The sequence below is a fragment of the Cebidichthys violaceus genome, unplaced genomic scaffold (assembly GCF_023349555.1).
Source record: "Cebidichthys violaceus isolate CVI_PGR_0920_01 unplaced genomic scaffold, fCebVio1.0.p SCAF_20, whole genome shotgun sequence".
Taxonomy (NCBI): Eukaryota; Metazoa; Chordata; class Actinopteri; order Perciformes; family Stichaeidae; genus Cebidichthys; species Cebidichthys violaceus.
In genome coordinates, this window is record NW_027176373.1 from 1256380 (window position 1) to 1275672 (window position 19293).

The 19293-nt window shown below is 43.0% G+C and overlaps 2 protein-coding genes across 2 annotated transcripts; both read right to left on the bottom strand.

Moving 5' to 3' along the window:
- Positions 1-304: 304 nt before the first annotated feature.
- On the bottom strand, positions 305-10356 carry LOC137876226 (14-3-3 protein epsilon). Its single transcript, XM_068715627.1, has 6 exons — positions 10153-10356; positions 5887-6086; positions 5116-5222; positions 4323-4529; positions 4058-4194; positions 305-1472 (listed from the first exon to the last, which is right to left on the bottom strand). The coding sequence occupies exons 1-6, from the start codon at positions 10214-10216 to the stop codon at positions 1408-1410; spliced, it is 780 nt and encodes a 259-aa protein (XP_068571728.1). The 5' UTR covers positions 10217-10356; the 3' UTR covers positions 305-1407.
- Positions 10357-11221: 865 nt separating this feature from the next.
- LOC137876227 (adapter molecule crk-like) lies at positions 11222-19254 on the bottom strand. The gene is made up of 3 exons (XM_068715628.1): positions 18754-19254; positions 16484-17088; positions 11222-14672 (listed from the first exon to the last, which is right to left on the bottom strand). Exons 1-3 carry the CDS (start codon positions 18971-18973, stop codon positions 14538-14540), a joined length of 960 nt encoding a protein of 319 aa, XP_068571729.1. The 5' UTR covers positions 18974-19254; the 3' UTR covers positions 11222-14537.
- Positions 19255-19293: the final 39 nt, after the last annotated feature.

Consider the following 19293-nt stretch of genomic DNA (forward strand, 5'->3'; position numbering starts at 1 on the left):
CATACTATGCCATGACTTTTTTGATGCGTTTTTACAAGCTCATCACGTTTTAGGTAAAACTATCTAAAATATAACTGTTAACTGTCAGATGGATAGAATAGAATATAAATAGAGTGCTAGTTCTTGTACAGTACTTGAGTAAATGTACTTAGTTACTTTGAACGACTACAGCAGAATCAATGCATTCAACCATAGCTGTAATTTGGATGTGTTCTGCTACTGCTGGCCAGCACTGCCCTCTAGTGATTAAAGAAATCAAACCAACGCACTAACAGGAAAAGACAACATCTTACACATTTGAATGTAACATTTTTGAATTTGAAGTTTAATGTTAATTCCATGCTGTGTTTCAGTAAGAATACAGATGGTACTTGTGGCTCCGTTGAGAATATCCAGTAGTACAAATCAGATTCACGTTACACATACCGAAGAGAATGAAGAGAGGAAATGAAGAGTAGGAAAGAGTCGAGAAGAGGAAACCTGAAATAGTCAGGACAGTAAAGATAGAGCAGGTCTCTATTTCCCAAAATTGATTTTTTTTTTTTATATGGTGCCAATGCAAAACTGCATTATATTACAATCAATAGTGTTGAGCATTCCCCTCCCACGCACACACATACACGTTTTGTCTGCTAAAAAGCCATTACCTAACTATCTGCCATTAGCAAAAGCGCTACAGCCTCGCAGCACATTACTTGGTCCGAGAATGGACAAGAATAGAGGTCAGAGTGATGCTTGGAGAAGGGGGACATTCTGCTATTTGTCATTTAAAAAAAAAAAAAACAACTATTGATGTGTCGAAGGAGCGGGTTTGGTAACCACAAAGTAAAGAGGGCACTTAGTTCTTCCAAAAAGCTTTCACACATCCCTTTTAAATCTTTCATCGCCACTTTTATTTCCTCAATTTGCAAACTGAAATGTTCCAAAACTGACTGACTGCATGGACAATATATTGTTTAGAAACACACAAATACAGGGAAAAAGTTGAACAGCTAAGTATTGTCTTTAAATAAACTCTTGCATATGTGTGTTAGAAATACAGGCAAGCGTACTTGGCAACAGATAATACAGCAAAGTAAAGCAAAACAAAAAAACAAAAACAGTAAAAGAGGACATGAACCGTAAAGGGTACAGGCTTGCAAAATGAGTCATCAAAAATAAGGTAAAACTCCTGGGAAGTGGAAATGGAGACCCGAGCGGGCCCTGTTGGGGGGGGGCATGACATGCATATGAGGAGAAAGGGTAAGACAGATGGGTAGAAATGGAGGGAAAAGGAGAGGAAGAGTGTGGGCTGCAGTATAAACCCAGTTGAAAACTGTGGCTGAGGACAGAAGCTAGTGCTGGGAGGAGAGGGAAAAAAGGGGAGGCTGGGTAGGAGGAAGAGGACTCGTCTTGTGTTGTTCAGTCTCACTGGGTCTCTTCCTCCAAATCTGGCGGCGGCGGCGGCGGTGCTTCTTTGTTCTGTTCTTCACCTGAGATAATGACAGGAACATAACACAATGTTATCTCTGCACACTCAAGGTGAGATTTCTTTAAAAAAAAAAAAAAAAAAAAGGCAGCTAAATGCGGCCGTTCTGATGAACAGATCAGCCAGAGGAAGCTCCTCCCTGCTGTGTGAGAGCTTCCATGAGGTCGACCAGGAGAAAGACTAGTTCACGGTTTCGGTTGAGATTATTCTGTAGCCGTAATAACACAGGGCTTGTTATTGAGAAATGATTAATTTATAATTCGATTGTTATCAGCATTATATTATTATCATAAAGATTTAATCAATAGCTGAATTAAAGGCATAAAAACTAAACAGGGGCTTGATATATTTTCCCGTCACTACAAAACAGTAAAATACATTAATTTCGTGCCAAAATAAAGCTGCATCAGCATTGCTTAACAGTATAAAGTCTTAGTATTAAGTACAAACTTGTTGCCAACCGGGTTACCAGTTCAACATTAAGCAGATAATATTGTCCTCTCATTAACAGGATATGCATTTTGTTTTGCCGTTTGCAGTGCCGTTATTAGAAAGAGTAAAGGAACACAATGAGGGAAAGGTCTGCGTGGTTATTTGGGGCTTTTTGAAGAGTTAAACTCGAAATTCTGACATCACTGAAACACAATCGTTCCATCAGAAGTGTGCGGATTGGTCAACCATGCAACAAACAATCCCAACATGTAGAAGCAGACCACAGTGTTCACCGCCGATCGTGTCAACATGCAGGCGAGTGAGCGACAGTTAGTCCACAGTGCCTTCACAACAAGCCGCGGTCAGACGTACCGAGGGAGCAAAAACGCCTCGAGAACCTGTACGACTGGCTGCTGAGAAAGGTTACCATAGAGACGGCACAGCCATCCGTGTAATGAAGAATTAAGAGGCACAAATAACAAAAGGCTCGAGAATCCGTCATGATTAAAATAGAAACCGTAACGGCGCTCATTAGCAACACGGCTAACCGGGATGTGAGAAAAGCCACAGGAGATGGAGCAGCAAGCCTCGCATGCAGTTTGTCCGTTAGATCACACTTCAGATAGCTGCGTTCACAGGTTCACAAACCGCTGCACCGCCCCCGACGGGCTGCGTTCAGCGACACGGACGAGCAAACTTCTTTCAGTCTGTGTTCAAAGGCCGGAATCGCAACCTTTTTTTTTTCCTGCCATGGTGGAAAGGTGTTAAGTCCCAGTGAAACACAAGTTACAAGAGGGAGTTAAAGCAAATCAGTCGCATCGGATTGAAGTGTTAAAAAGTCGGAGGGCTTAGAATGCAGCGCGATACGGAGCTGCAGAGGCTTGTGGCCACACACACACACACACACACACACACACACACACACACACACACACACACACACACACACACACACACACACACACACACACACACACACACACACACACACACACACACACACACACACAAAAAGAGAATGACTGCTTGATGGATGGATTTCATCATATCAGTTGGAATTGGCTGCTACTAACTTACGTAAGCTCACTTAAATATTTGGATATAAAACTACAAAGAAATAGATTTTTTGCCTATATTGTTGAATAGCTAAACAATATCACTCTGAATGGGATTTTAAAGGGTTTAAAGGGGCTTTTTCTCAATTTTAACTGATTGTTTTTGCTCACGTTTCACAGAAGAAGTTAGACTGGTAAAGCCTCGTATTAGCTTCCGATAAACATTTAACTTTTCTACCCCCCCCCCCCCCTCATTACTCACACTGGAAGCGTGTTAGAGGTGCTGGTATCGTCAGGGAGAATAATAAGTGTTTCAATAGTCATACAGGCTAATATTGTTAGAAGACATATTTGAAAAATTGTGGAGAAAAATGAGCGACAAATGAAAACCTCAATGAGAGATTACATTGAGTAACAGAACATAGAGGAGCTGATAAATTAAATCTATTGGACAAAACACAACCTAGCATGATTTCAACTTTCACCCACTGGCGGACACTCTGAGGACACTAAACGCACACAGCACTCTAGTTCCACTCGCGCAGAAACAGGTGGATAACAGGTGAAAAAGTTCAAATGATCCTTCAGAGCTGTGGGCAAACAGGGCAGAGAACATTCGACGAGGCTGGACTTCATAATGTGAGGAGGGTTAGTGAGGGATGCCCGGGTGGTGAGACAGGAGAGACAGCTTGAGGTGAAAAAAAAAGCCAAAGACAGGCAGAAGGAATGACTTACAAATTAGTCTTGTATAATGGAAGAGTGAGGGAAGAGGGCTGTCCTTAAGAATCTACAGAAGAACGATGGAGAGATGAGAAGTTAAAGCAGTGTGTGAGTACTGAGAAGGCAAGGAGAGAGAGAGAAGACTTCCGACTTCAGAGAAACCACTGATGAAGGGAAAAGTTAGAGAAAAAGGTTCATTCTTCACAGTTTACAGGACGCTTTTTGATGGCATCAGCACTTAAAGACAAGTATCTCAGAAACTGAAATCAAAAGCACTACGGAGGGGCTATTTAAAGGAAAAAACGTCCAAAAAACAACTTCATTCAGTGTCACTGAGAAATGTAGACGGAGCAACAATAACTAAACAGAACGGCTCTCTCACCATCTCCCTGCACGTCTGAGGTCCATAGTGTCAAGTTGTCACGTAGCAACTGCATGATAAGTGTTGAGTCCTTATAGCTTTCCTCGCTCAGCGTATCCAGTTCTGCAATGGCATTGTCGAACGCCTCCTTCGCCAACCTGTGACGCAAGACAACACAGCGGCATTCAGTGAAGAGGTGGATGTAATTGTATGGATGGAAGTTAATCCCGACAGGTTTTAAGGTTCCCGAGAACCACAAACCGCGTCATAAAATGATCACACTTACTTGCAAGCACGATCTGGCGAGTTGAGGATTTCGTAATAGAAAACAGAAAAGTTAAGGGCCAGTCCCAGACGAATGGGGTGCGTTGGAGGGAGTTCGATCATGGCGATGTCGCTAGCAGCTTTGTACGCAACCAAACTGTTCTCTGCTGCCTCTTTCCTGTCGTTGCCCGTGGCAAACTCTGCCAGGTACCTGTGGTAATCTCCCTTCCTGAACAGAGCGAACAACACAAACAAACAGACGCATTAACAAACCAGCAGCACCGACTTAAAGCGTAGAGAACAATACGGTTTGGGACAAGTACATGAACGCACCCCTACAGCCTCGATAGTACTACCACATAACAGTTCATTTAGTGATAGAAAATCTCCCCCTAAAGCAACTATGAGGTTTAGTTCATGTCTCACGGCGAAGTTTCTCGCTACACAAGAATATTTAATGACTTGGTTATGGATCGACGTATAATCCCTTGTACTGCAACCATAACAGGAAGTGGCTCAGATAAACACATACTTAAAATGATTGCCAGGTAATTTGTGGATTGGAGAGAAGAGAGATAAGGTAAATACTTTTTTTTTTTTTTTACATTTTAAGTATGTTAACATCCTTTAAGCAGCAGAGGCGTGCAGAAATCTGAATTCTGATTAAATAAGAGAGAAACCCTTTTTATTGTGCATCTTTGTGCTCATTCCAGCCTACGTTAAGGTGGGAAGCTTAATGTAGGCTGCCTGACTGATACCTAGTCAAACCAAAGTGTGTAGAAGTGTTGAAACACACATCTGTGTTGGATACATACATTTTGTAGTAGAAAACCTTAGATTCTCCTGTGACCGCAGCTAAGATGAGGTGCTTGTCCAGTACATCCAGAATGTCGTTGCAGATTGATTTCAGCTCTTTCTCGACCTGCAGACCAAACACACACACACACACACACACACACACACACACACACACACACACACACACACACACACACACACACACACACACACACACACACACACACACACACACACACACACACACAGTCAACAGCTTGTATGGTCACATAGAACCTCACAGGTACTAGATTAAAGTTCCCTTTGACTAATCGGCTGCAATTCAAAGCTGGTTTGATATTTTAAAGTTGTCAATGAATGTCTATGAGTCATGACCATCAGTTACTCATAAAAATAAAATACCCTACATTTATATTTCAAGTACAATTGGTTGCTGCTAGCTCGTTATTTCACTCAGACAAGTGAAATCTCAACACCTCCTCTTTCGGTGGAGGAGACCTGAAAGAGTTCTGCCCAAAACAGCAAAACATTGCTGGGAAGTTGGCTACTAAATATGGAAATGATTATCAGTCAGTGCATCACATGCACTGCTCTTTGTGAAACAACAAGGTACGTAGCAACCTACAGTTCTAATTAAAGGTTTGTATTTCCAAAGCAGGGAAAGCCATGTTGCATAAAGAAGTGAGTTTTTCTCATCAAAACCGTGTTTAGAAACATCTAAAAGATACATTTTCTCACAGTCGGTGAAAATAACCAGTTATTACATCGTATTAATGATCGTGTCTGACCGTTTTTCTGTATTCCCGGATCATCTTTAGTTTGTCTTCTCCGCCTTTGTTTTCTTCTTTCTGCTCCAGGCTGCTGATGATCCTCCAGGACGCTCTTCTGGCCCCGATCACGTTCTTATACGCTACCGACAGCAGGTTCCTCTCCTCCACCGTCAGCTCCACGTCCATGCTGGCCACGTTCTTCATCGACTCCACCATTTCTGGAACACACGGGGAAACAAATGGCATAAGGCGGGACCCATCCATATAGATAACATTTCATCAACCACGGTCCTAAATGCAGCGGAACACCCAAACTGTCATGTCTGGGTTCATAACATCATCCGGAAGCACTCAGCGAGTTTTTCCCTTTATCTACCAAACATCTGCTGGCTTACCACAGCAATGTGAACTAAAGAAACTGATTTCACTGTGATTTTACAGCAATAAACGGATCAAAATGATGCCGAGACAACAACATAATGATACAGATTTGAGTACATAAAGCGAAGACGCATCCACCTTCCATTAAGAACGAGTTCAAACCACAGGAGCAGAGCCTAGAAAGCTTTCCGTCATCCTCCGTATTATATTAATGGGCTTCCTGGGACACCGCCCAAGTGAAAAGTCTTCTAATGCAGAGATCGACCACCTATAGACACCGATGGCAGGACGCAGGGAGCGGAGAGACAGAGCCATGTACCAGAGGGCTGAGCAAAACACGAGGCCTCGCATCCTCAAGGTGATTCAGTAGGACGGGGTTGATATAGAATCTACAATAAACAACAATTTAATACTCCGCTCTGAAGGAGCTACTAATTAGCAAACAAGCCGTTTCCCTGGGGATTAGCAACAGACACCGCATGGGGGCCTCTGGAACCAAATCACAAAGAGCAGTTCAAGGGGGCAGAGAGTGAAACATCTACATCTAACTTGGTTGTTGGTGATATATTCTGTGTCATTTCTGGTTTGGATATTATTACTTGTATGCTGGAATCAAAATGCGACTACATATTCTGCGGGATGGTTTCTAATCGTCTAAGTAGCTTCATGCGCGGAGCGCTAATGGATTTTTTTTTTTTAAATGCGACGACTATCTTTAACAGCTCAAGCTGCGGACGAGTCCCAGCGGCCGTGCTAACCGCGCTACCCTGGAGGTAAGAGAGCAAGGGTGCCAGTCGTTTGGCTTTTAGCTCCACAGACAGGGTGTTATCTGTTGAAGCCAATGGCAGGGTGCTACGCAGCATACTGGTGAAACCTGATACCCGATGGTTTCGAGCCAGGAGGAGCACTAATGCTGCTTTGATCATTTTACCCTGCAGCCCAGCGCGCACTCAAATACACTCAATGACCTCTCTGTGCTTTAAAAAAAAAAAAAAAAGAAGCTGTTCTCAGCGTTACAAGCTCTACAGTTCCATTGAACTTGATCAGTGCTTCATTAACCACCAGCTAAGATGGCAGTTGTGTTATTTTAGCGGTTGAATTTGTTACCGGTGACGCATGCACAAGCTGTGGCTTTTCCTCTGTAGGGATGGAAAAAGGTGTCTTCAGTCTGATCCTTGCTCTCTTTACGGAAGTGAAGACTGCTCTGGCTGCATTTGAAGCAGTAGCTACTCAGCCACGCATGTCAGCTTGTCTGACAAAATTATATATCGTTAGCTGGCGTTTTTTAACTCAACGGGGCAAATTGAAAACGCATATGTAGGCGATCGTGGCTGGCCATGTACCTACTGATGATTACACACCTTTCCAGCTGCATCACTGTGGTTCTAATGGCCACTCAGAACGCCAAAAAAAGACAAATTCAAACATGCTTTTCGGTTTCATTGTTAGTAATTGTCCTTGGCGTCTAGCTCTCGGTTAGGTATGCCTGCTACTGAAACGGCACGTCTGTCTCTCGCCCACTTCAACCCAAGAAAGAGAAACTAAAAATAGAACCCAGTGGCTTGTTTTTTTATTTTTTACGGACATTAACCCATACAATGCATGGCAGCTTTTTTTTTTCCTTTCTAAAATTTCAAAGCCACGTGTCTTCAAATGCATTTAAAAATAGACCAGATGCACGAAGAAACCAAAGCACATAAAACCACACAACTGTTGGACACGGCAAGCAGCAGCTGAAGCACAGCTAAACCCCAACGCAGCCATGTCCAGTGACTCCATTGTACAGTAGAGTCGATCAATACCAATGACTTAAAACATCTGGCCAGTTGCTTTAAAGAATTGTTAACATGCCACCGCATTGACTTCCTGTAGTGGTGAAGGTTTATCTTATGAATTCTTTGTCAGACAAGTAGAGCTGTGACACGGACCGGTTAAAACACCGCCGACTATTCACGCAACTAAACTTTTTTTTTAAACCATCAGTGCCACTATAGCCTACATCCAAATGAATGGGAGTGAGACCACAACACAAATAGAAAGCAGCGACTGTGGTAAAGAATCATATGTTGGATTCTGCAGTGATCGGAACATAAATCGGGAGTTTGAATTAAGGGAGTTATCCAGCTCGGTGTGAGTCTTCACTGCGTTTAGGTCTCTCTCTCTCTCACACACACACACACACACACACACACACACACACACACACACACACACACACACACACACACACACACACACACACACACACACACACACCTAACTTGTCCTAGCTACCAGTATTCCATGCCAGTGAATTCTAGCTAATCAACATAATTATAATTGCCATATTTTAATAACTTTCTATGTAATAAGATCATTGTTGGCATCTTGCCATTATCACACCTGCAGTGTCTTTTCCTCTGCTCGTGTACACGCTCAGCGTGCGTTATTGGTATAAACTGATGAAATACAATGCATGGTGGGGTCCTGTTGAATTAAGGATGTGCTGCAGTGAGCAGCCGTGCAGATTCACGCCTCAATCAGAGTCCGGTTTGTTGCCAAGTAGGTTTCATGGGATTTGGTGCATAATATAAACAGTGACAAAATGAAATGAAAAATAAAAACAGATATAGAGGAAAATATATTAGAATATGCAATGTACAGATATATAGTCATAGAGATGTGCGTTTATTGTAAAGCATGTAGACAGATGCTAACGTGTCAATGAGACGGGGTCCTGGGCCTTGTTGATGAGAATAATGCAAATGTTTGCCCTGATTTATTATAGTGCTTGACTAAATGAGTTGGTATGATGGAGAACAAAGTACACGTATTTGACAAGACGCAGTAACTCACACCAGAAGTTAATGCAACGTGCACTCATGTGTTGTCACTAAAATGTTTGATGCAGTCTCTAGTTCAGTCACCCCATCAGTAAGAGATGGATCATACTAAACCACACAGATGAGGCCTCTGTGCGCCTGTGGTTTAATATCTAAATCAACTACAGTGTAAATGTACCAATATGCAGCTCAATTAACGTTGCTTTGCTGAAAAAAAAAGAAAAAGAAATACTTTGTGCCTCGCCGACTCCCGTCCACCATTGGTGCTCCACCTCTGAATCAATTAACCCACAGCAGCACGACAACACCGGCCTCATTAAAGTACAATAGCAGACGGACCAACACAAAGCGAGCTTCACATTTCATAGTTTCTTTCAATTGTTTGCCTAATTTTTCCGACTTCAACAAACGAGTCAGACCTTAAACGAGTTGTTGAAACGTAATGTCACTCTTTCACCCTCATTTTAATGTATCAAAAGGGTAGTTGACCATTGGTTTAGTCAGACCGGAGCTGTATTTTCTTACACACACGGTGTGGGCGGTGCGTTAGCATTAACGTTGGTACGGGGACGTTTTTTTTCGGATATATCTTTGGACTGAAGCTGCAGCTTGGTGGGTTCACATATAGACCACGTGTAGTCCAGCGGTTACAACAGAATCAAGAGACGTTTGCTTTATTTCTGAATGGAGTTTGGTGTGACGCGTGTCGGGGGGGGGGGGGACTGAAGAAAGGCTAGTTTAGCTAGTTAGCACTAGGTAGCTACAGTGGTAGCTAACTTAACGCAATGAACTAGCTTAGCTCACCAGCTAACGTAAGCTAACATTTAACCAGGCCACGCGACAAAAGCACGCGACGCTAAACGCACCTTCCATTTGAACGGAAAAAAAATCAATTTAAAAAGACGTTTACTGATTCATTCGGCTGGAGAAATCTCCGCCATTTTGTCCCTCACCCAACAGATCCACGCGTAACGTTAGTGCTTTACCTGCGTCTCCAAAAGCCCCCCTTGCGCACGGAGACTGGATGGGCAAAGAGGGGCCAGGCATTCTGCAGTGATTATCATTTATGCGGGGGTCTTACCGTCGTATCTCTCGGCTTGCTCGGCGAGCTTTGCCTGGTATACTAAGTTCTCTCTATCCGCCATGGTGCTCGGATGTTTTTGGGCTGCTCGTCCCAGTGGAAAGTGAGGATTATCTGAGCTGCTCGGTGGTGGATCAGCAACAGCACGGTTGCTCCGCTGAACTGAACAACCCACCGGTAGGTAGCACTGGCGTAAAGATGGCGACGCTACTCCATCCGGGAAACCCACGCAGCGGTCTCATCTACGCCCACTAACACGCCCTCATGCCAGGTCCCGAAATAAACCAAGATTCTCCAAGATTACTCCAACAAAAGTCCATTCAAACAATGGCAAATCCAGAACAAGTGACTTTTCAATAGATATAAAAAAAAATCTGTGATTTCCTATTTATTAAAATGTAGCAACTCTTCCATTCGGGATAAATATAATTCATGAATAAGCATTTATTTTACAATTTTAACTTATTAGCTCACAGTCACACAATATACAATTTGGTATACTTTGATTGACCATGTATATTAACATATTACATGCTACAGGTAAAAGGTACATTTTAAATTCAAATAATATACTTTGACACATTATACAATCTTTTCTTTTTAAATCCTGTTTTTTTGCTCGTTCAGGTCCTCTTCAAAGTGAGGTCGAAATGGCACAAAAACAAAAACATATGATCATTAAAAAAAGAGTAAAAGAACAATTAACATTATTTGGCATGATGAGACTTGATTTGTTTTTCTTGAGCTGTAGAGGAGATATACGGTGCACATTGTAGGGTCATCAGTGGTATCGTTAATTCCTAACACAACATGCAGCATAACGCCGTGATATGGGAGACATTTCACACCAGGTTATTCTTTTAAAGCATTCTCCCCTAAAATCACAGACACGCCTTCATAGCTGTTGGACTGTCGCTAACAGTAATTTAGTGTTAATTGGTCAACTATACAGTATATCCATGTGAGCTCTACTTAGTTACACAAACTTAACTGTTATCATCACATGAACCACTGAACGTACTGAAGTCCAATAGTTTAGCTGAGCTCAAATATTTCACCGTAACAAAGAAACATGGAATATGGGGACTCAAAACTATTGTTTATTAACATATACAGGGCTTTAAATTACCGTGATAAACATATATTACGGTAATAAAAAATATGGCATTTAATTTAGCATACAAAAAAAAATGATTTCCTTAAATTTGAGTCTCAATAACAAAAAATGGAGGCAAACTTTCCACAAGACATTGTAAACTCAAGACGACACTCCAGGATGTCTGGCATAAAAATCTGTGTTTAATCTGTGTGTGACTCAAAAGCATAAATATACATCTGCACTCTTCTTGCATCCGTTTTATAGACTTTTGTTGTGAAATTGTGCGACTCTTCAACGCCCTGAATCGTCCTCCCACAGTTAGCTAAAACTGGACACAGTAACTCTTCGCAAATCAATACTTCTAAAGATAATAATACAAATAAAAATGCCTTTTTAACTCTATTATATCTCGTCCCCAGTTATATTGCCCACCTCTTAACAATATATGCAAAATATCATATTTTATATCAAAATCCAATCATCCTTTTCTTCCTGTAAAACACAATATGAAGTGTGCCTACAGGATGTAAGCTTGTCCCAAACCAATTTCAACTAATACATTGATCCATCTGCAGTGTGTGTGGAGCCACAGTCCTTTGTAGCTCCGAACTGTGCTAAATTCTAAGCATGCCCACTTTTTACATATTTATTTTCTACACCCCTCTTGTAACTGTTGACCACTCAAATATCGTGGTTCACTGGGGATTACTCAGTGCTTTGATCATCTTATTTCTTTAATTTCTGCTCTACCGTGTCAGTCTTTAAGAAGACCATGCATATGCTTTCATGATGCATGTACAACCTGTGCACCTGCTCGGCTCTCTTTCTTCACTATAAAAATGTTTGGTAAGTGACACGAATGATAGTTGTGCATATAGGCATCATTCACATATCAGACCCCAGGGCTGTGTTGAACGTGTGCTTTGGAAACAAAGACGTGTTTTTATGCGAGCGCTGTGGAAACCATTTGGTGCGTTTTGATCATTTTAACGTATCAAAAGACAACACTGGATGAATGATGGAACCGTTTGCTTCAGGTGACTTTTTCCGACACAAAACAGGAGGTAAAGAAGAGGCACCGCTGCAGCTGCTCCCTGGTCCATCACTCCTGCTGTGGTTTACCATTTCCATCATACAAGAAGCCTCCATTGCATTTATGTACCAAAGGGAAAGTTGATTAATATGAGTATAAGGTTTACTATAATACATAATAAGACTATGACCACAGGGTGATTTCTTTACTTAAACACAGTGTTAGTGTCACTGATAACAGCATTACATCAGCTTCAAACATTTGCAAGTCGTCTAATCAGCAGCGATGACGTTGAGGACGTCCAGTCGGCGATCGCTCCGCCTGCTTTTGAGGAAAAGGTGACGGAAAATTTTATTTCACTGACGAGAGCAGCCATAGACCATTTCATGGTTTATTTTCATACTCACATAATGCTCAATTTGTAAAAAAAAAAAAAAGAGAAAAAAAAAAAGAAGCTTTTTGTAATAATAGCATGTGTATTCAATGTGGCTGATGAGAAACTATTAACCATAAGTGAACCATGGCACAAGAAATGACATGTCTGTTTTCACCAGTTATACATAAAATCCCTCAACCTTTCTTTTAAAACAGCCTCAGTGGAGCTCTTATTTTGTTCTTTCTCACCGTCTCACATGAAGTCATCTAGGTTGGCGTTGAGTAGTGTCTTAAAAGAGGAACATAAAATAATAGTTGTGTCTCTGGTAACAAGTAAAAGAAAAATATAAAAAAGGTTGGAAAAACATGTTTACAGTATTTAGCATGTAAGATGTGTTCTGTCATAATATTTTCCACTTTTGGTACAAAAAAAAAAAAAAAAAAAAAAAGACCGTGTGTGTGTGTAGTGTGGGGTGTAATACGTTGGTGAAGTCGTCTTCTCCACGAGACGGAGTCATCAGGAAAAGTCTTTGCTCGGTTCACTCCGTAAGGTTCACAGTCTGGCACTACAAAAACTCTCTGATTCATGATTCTGTGAGAGAAGCCAAGTGTTTCGTCTCCTATGTGCAATTGATTTTCCCTTCTGTACGAATCAAATGCAGTGGGTAACACAGGAAGGGGAGAGTGGCTCTGCTCTGTGTGTGTGTGTGTGTGTGTGTGTGTGTGTGTGTGTGTGTGTGTGTGTGTGTGTGTGTGTGTGTGTGTGTGTGTGTGTGTGTGTGTGTGTGTGTGTGTGTGTGTGTGTGTGTGTGTACTTCAATACTGGGATGGAGATGTGTGGACTACGGTTGGACTGATATCGGTTACTGCCGTCTAATACTGCCCCTTTTGAATAGAAACTGACATTTTGCCGATTTGAATTGAATATCTCCGATAACCTTTTTATTGCATTAAAAAAAACCGATTGAATATTTTTAGGGTTAGCAGCTCCACCACACTACCTTGGATGAGCACGACGACTGTAAACATGGACTGACAGGGAGCTCATTGATTGGACAGTTGTGGTGATCATCAGCGCTACATGGACCCACGGGGGAGAAATCAATAACTAACAGCAAGTCAGGATTAGAAGCATTATTAGTCGACACTGCAGCGGGACCTCGAGTGGTAAAAATAATGCCTGATGGATAGAAAAGGGAGTGTTGTGCTGTAACATTAAAGGGGGGGGTAGTTAGTGTGGTCGATACGCTTCATAGGCTTTATAATGAACTGCTAAAATACATAAGAGTGTGACAGGAATCCTAATGTTCACGCCTTCTCTACAAAGAGGTTTGGTGTGTGAGCCTCTTTAAACAGTGTCTAATTCCTACATGCGTCTAATAAACAAATAAAACGGCTCTGGAGTTACTGGAAGCTATTTTCTCTCGACAGTTGTGGAGCTAAGCTAGGCTAAGATGAATCAATATTACCATTTAGTTAAGACGACACACAAATTGTGTTTCTTTCAAAATGCAACATGAATAAATACTAAACCAATAAATGCTGCCATCTATCTGAATGCAAGGCATGTTTAATTGCTGGTTTCAGAGAAGTAGTCAAGCAGCGAGCCAACAGTGTGTGATGCTGACTGGAAAAAAAAAAAGAAAAAAAAAAAAAAAAAGCTCATACAGGCGAACCGATATCAGTCTGACCTTAGTGTAAACTCTTCAAAATGACAGCAGGCAAGATCCACCAACACGTCTGGTGTTGAGCTCATAGGTTCATATAGTGTGTGCTTGTATAAATCCTTTTTCTTTCCGAGCGTGACGAGACGACCAGAGGAGACGGGGGGGGGGGGGGGGGGGGGGGGGGGGGGTCGGAGGCGACGGGGAGAGTTTCTCAGCTCTCGTCGTCGGGGTGGTGTTGTTCCAGCAGCCGGACGTGGGTGAAGGGAAAGTGGCCTCGCTTGCCCTTGCACTCGCCCTCCCACTGGCCGTTCACGTTGATCTTGGTCACTTTTACCGTGTCGCCCACCTGCGAGGCGACAAAAGAGAAGGGATAAATAGACGGACGCGACACACAGACCCCCCCGTTTCTCCCTCTGATTTGGAGTAACTGGCGGGATTGGTTCGTGCGGGTCGAACGCATCAATACAGGGTCGATGTCTGACGGCCCGCAGAAAGAGCAGCGTCGACATAAAATTGACTGACCCCCTCTTCATCCGTACAGCAGCTAACGCAGGCATCGCCCCCCCCCCCCCCCCCCCCCCCCCCCCCGAGTTTGATGGATGCACACCACTTGTCTGACCAAACACGCCTGCCAGAAGTTCAGAGACTCCTTCCATCTTAGTTAGACAATCACACGGAATTGGAATTTGTCACACTTCATTCGTTCGGCATGACATTGTGTGTCGCGACGGGCATTTTTTTGTGACGGGAGCGGAGGCTATTTTGTGTCGCCCTGATTAATCAGTTTTGAGTGACACATCCATCGTAACAACGTTGTGTACGGTCAAGACGGAAGCTGCAGGAAGCATTTCATAGTTTTTCCACCACAATCAAAGAAACATGCAGATTTAAGAGTGGTTCATTTACACCATTTTTGCAACTCACTTAAAATAGGATTTTATTTTGAAATAACCTCTTCAGTTGTGAATTATGGAATAATTGCTCGTCCTTATCTACAGTGAGAGCATTGTGCAGAGCGCTGAGAATCTCGACTTCTCTCAGTGTTTCCTACTAATAGTATATAGTGAAGCAGGCTGCACACATACAGTGTGACCTATTTTAACAGCAGGTTCATAAACCCACTGTCATCAGGTCTGCTCTGTGTCTCTCTCTCTCTCTCTCTCTCTCTCTCACACACACACACACACACACACACACACACACACACACACACACACAGTCTTCGACTCGTTCATTCAAACAAAATGGTGGCATCTGTGTTTCCTGAGAAGACTCAGATAAACAGCCGGGGGAATTTAAGAGCTGGCTATGTTGAAAGTTAGTACCGTGTGTGTGTGTGTGTGTGTGTGTGTGTGTGTGTGTGTGTGTGTGTGTGTGTGGTAGATTTATTGCATTTATTCCAACAGTAAAACTACTCTCCGTTGGGAGACTTTGAGAGGAAGAAGACACAACCGCACCATCAATATAACCAAGTATCCCTACGGTGTCCTGCATCAGAGCCATCACTAGCTACTGGCTAGTGTGTGAGCAGAAGGTCACGCGCTGAAATAACGTAAATAACATGAACAGAAAGTCCATCAAAATCCTTCTCTAGAGGCTGTAATCCATTGAGTCTTTAATCAGCATGTTAGGCTCATTAAGCTCGTTAACAGCGAGATGGTCAAAGTGTGTGTGTGATGTGGAGACACTCTTGAGTTTAGATGGACGGCCTCGCAACATATTATGTCATCCTCTCTTTAGTATCCTCCCCTATCGTTTGCGTTTCAATACTAATCTGAGCAAACACTGTTTATCTGTTCCCTTAATACTAAAAACAAGGCGGCTTGTTCCAGCGGTGATGAATGTACAATGTAACGCTCACATTAACCCAATGGGCCATAAAGAGATGAGTACATGAAGAGGTGCCATTGTAAAATAAAAAAGAAGAAAAAAAGATCTGCGTCTGTCTCTCTCTCTATAGCGCCATCTCCACTGCGAGCGTCTTCGTGTGCGCCGTCAACTTGCATTTGTGAAGACACTTTGTGTGCACGATCACATGCGTGAGTAAGCCATTAACTAACCGGGACAATCTACACTGCCACAGCTGAGACGCACACAGAGAAGACAGAGAAGAGAAGGACAGCCGTGGAGAACATGAATGGTGGGTGGGATTGCTACCTCCAGAGCGAGCGCCGTCTTGTCGTAGGCGTTGGGCACCCTCTTCTGAATGGCTCGGGCGTAGACGGGCCCGTTCTGTAGGTTGGGGAGCTGGGCGTTGACCACGGGCTGAGCGTACTGGCCGGGGTCCCCCAGAGGGTTGGTCTGAGGGGCCCCTGTTGCGTCTGTGCTGCCCACCACCCCTCCCGCTTGCCCCCCCTGTCCACTCCCCACAACAGGGGGACCCAGGCCGGCAGAGGTGGGCGAGGCGGGCCGGTACTTCTCCACGTAGGGCACGGGGATCATGCCGGCTCGGCCCTCCTGGTTGGCCGCGTTCCACCACTGATCCTCTGGCTTCTCCAGCACCCGCAGGATGTCCCCCCTGCGGAAGGGGAGGTCCTCCTCGTCGTTACCGGGGAAGTCAAATAGCGCTCGGACGAACTCCGCCTCGTCCGGCTGCATCGGGGCGCCAGCAGAGGAGGCGCTGACGAATCCCGTGTGCTTGGCCTTGTTGATGGGCTCTATGAGTGTGGTGGTGTCCAAGTAGTGGATCTTATAGAACTCCAGCAGGGCTGGCAGCGCCTCGAACTCCTGATCCCCGATCCGAAACCGAGGAGGAGCCAAACCTGGCAGAGGAAGGGTGACATTGTTAGTGAAGAAATCAACAATCAAACAAATACCAATGATCTTGGGCAGATCAACAAGGGCCACAATTACTGGCAGCACTTTGAATTCACATAACTGGATTAATTACACACTGAGAAGTGCAACCATAGAGTGCTGTGTTTGGGGAGACTATTGGATCAAGGGGGTGATCAGGCTGCAGAATATAGTCCCAAATTGGGAAACCATTTGTAAATAAAATATCCTGAATGGTTTAAGTGCATGACAAAATCACATTAATTCAGCTCATTGGTGAAAAATCTTACGAACCTACTTACAACCACTTTTACCATAAAGCAATCATGCTCATTGATTGACATTAGTGTTAATACAACCATATATTAAAAACTCTGCACAACACAAACAAAAACATCTCTATCTCTCCATTGTATTGCCAAATACTTTCAAAATGTGTAACAAAAAGGAGTGGCATTTTGAGACATACTTTATATAACTGTAACCTATTGCTGCTCTGGAACCTATTGCTGCTTGTAACGAAATAATTTCCCCTTGCGGGATCAATAAAGTTACTATCTCTCTATCTATCTATCTATAATTTTGAGTAAACACTAGATATTTTCACCAATATTCAGGCAATAAATCAGATTGGATGGATGTGAGTCAGTTTGAGTGGCAGAGAAAGGCAGTAGCCTCTGCAAACAAGTTATTTTAATGTCACTAGTGTGCACATAATACTGTTTGTTTCTGTTTAAACTCTGGCACCATATTTTCCTCTAGTTCAAATGGATACTGGAGTACCTTCCCTACCAATAATGGCTTTATTATAGGAGGACACAGGAGAAGAAAAAAAGACCCAATAATAAGGAAGCCCTGAAAGGACAAGAAGGATCACAGACATTCCAGAAGCGCCAAGCTAAACAGTCATCCTCCAGTTGTGACAGCCCAGTCTGCCCAGTTCCATTCAAACCCTGCAGCAGCCAAGCCCACCAAAATACCGCCTCTATCCTCCGAAAGGAAAAAGTAATAAATGACAAATAAAGCCCGATTGGTAGCTAGCTAATCGGCAAAGTAATACCAAACTCCATTTAAAAAGTAACCTACTTAACTTTACGTCACCCAAACGTATACAAAATTTTTTTTTTTGCGTTATTTTAAGATGGACTTAATATTGTCATGTTCAGCTTTTACATCGGATACTTGAGGATTAGCCAAAACAAGGCAACCTTAAGTCAAATTGCAGTCAAATGTTGCAACACTTTCAGACCGACTCTTCTGTAGCTAGCCTGTTAGCCAACGGCTACACGGTCCGACACACACTTCGGTGGGCGGTATCGAGCAGTGTATTAAACCACATGTAAAATATCTCACTTTTCTTCCAAATGAGTGAATATTGTTTTAATACATACATGCCGACTGTGAGCGTATCTTCCGAAGACACTGGTAATACTAAAACATATATGATAAAAGGCTGGAATATCTTTATTTACCAAGATCGAATTAAATTGGCGAATTCATAAAGGGCGTCTGGCGTGGCTTGACGAGAGTGAACGTAAATGGGGCTAAAATCAAAGCAGTTCACCATGAAAATCCACATTTTAACGTCAGTATTAACGTGTATAGCGGGTTGAGTCATATACCTTGCTAAGTGACAAACAATTCAACGTTACCTGAGCCAGATTGCCGGTTGTTACTGATGCTGTTGATGATATAATGGGACACTTTGGAGTTCTCCGAGACGGACAGCACGTAGTCACCCGGGCTGGTGATCGAGTCTCTCACCAGAAACACGCCATGTCTCTGTCCCTGTAGAAGAGAAACGGCTTCCTGGCGGCTTAGCCTCCCCCAGTACCAGCTAGAGCGGTCTTCGGCATCAAAATTACCGGCCATGGCTGTGAAGTGAAATCCAGTCCGAGGCTTTGAGGCCTTTTCCCCTCGTCGCCTCTCCCTATCCGCAACTCATACAAAAAACTTTGGTTGACTAACGTTTCCCCGTGGAAAAAAAACGCTATAATACCACGATATTTTGAAACTTCCACGACTAATTTAAATTTTAAGATGACGGAACTTCTGTTGCACCACGAAACCCCGATACTCGGACTGCTTAAACGTTTAAAATGACAAAAGAATGAATTCAAAACTAATGTGCAACAAGAAACTCCGGGACTGAAATGGCGGATCTAGGGAAAAGTTGACCTCATCTACCGGAA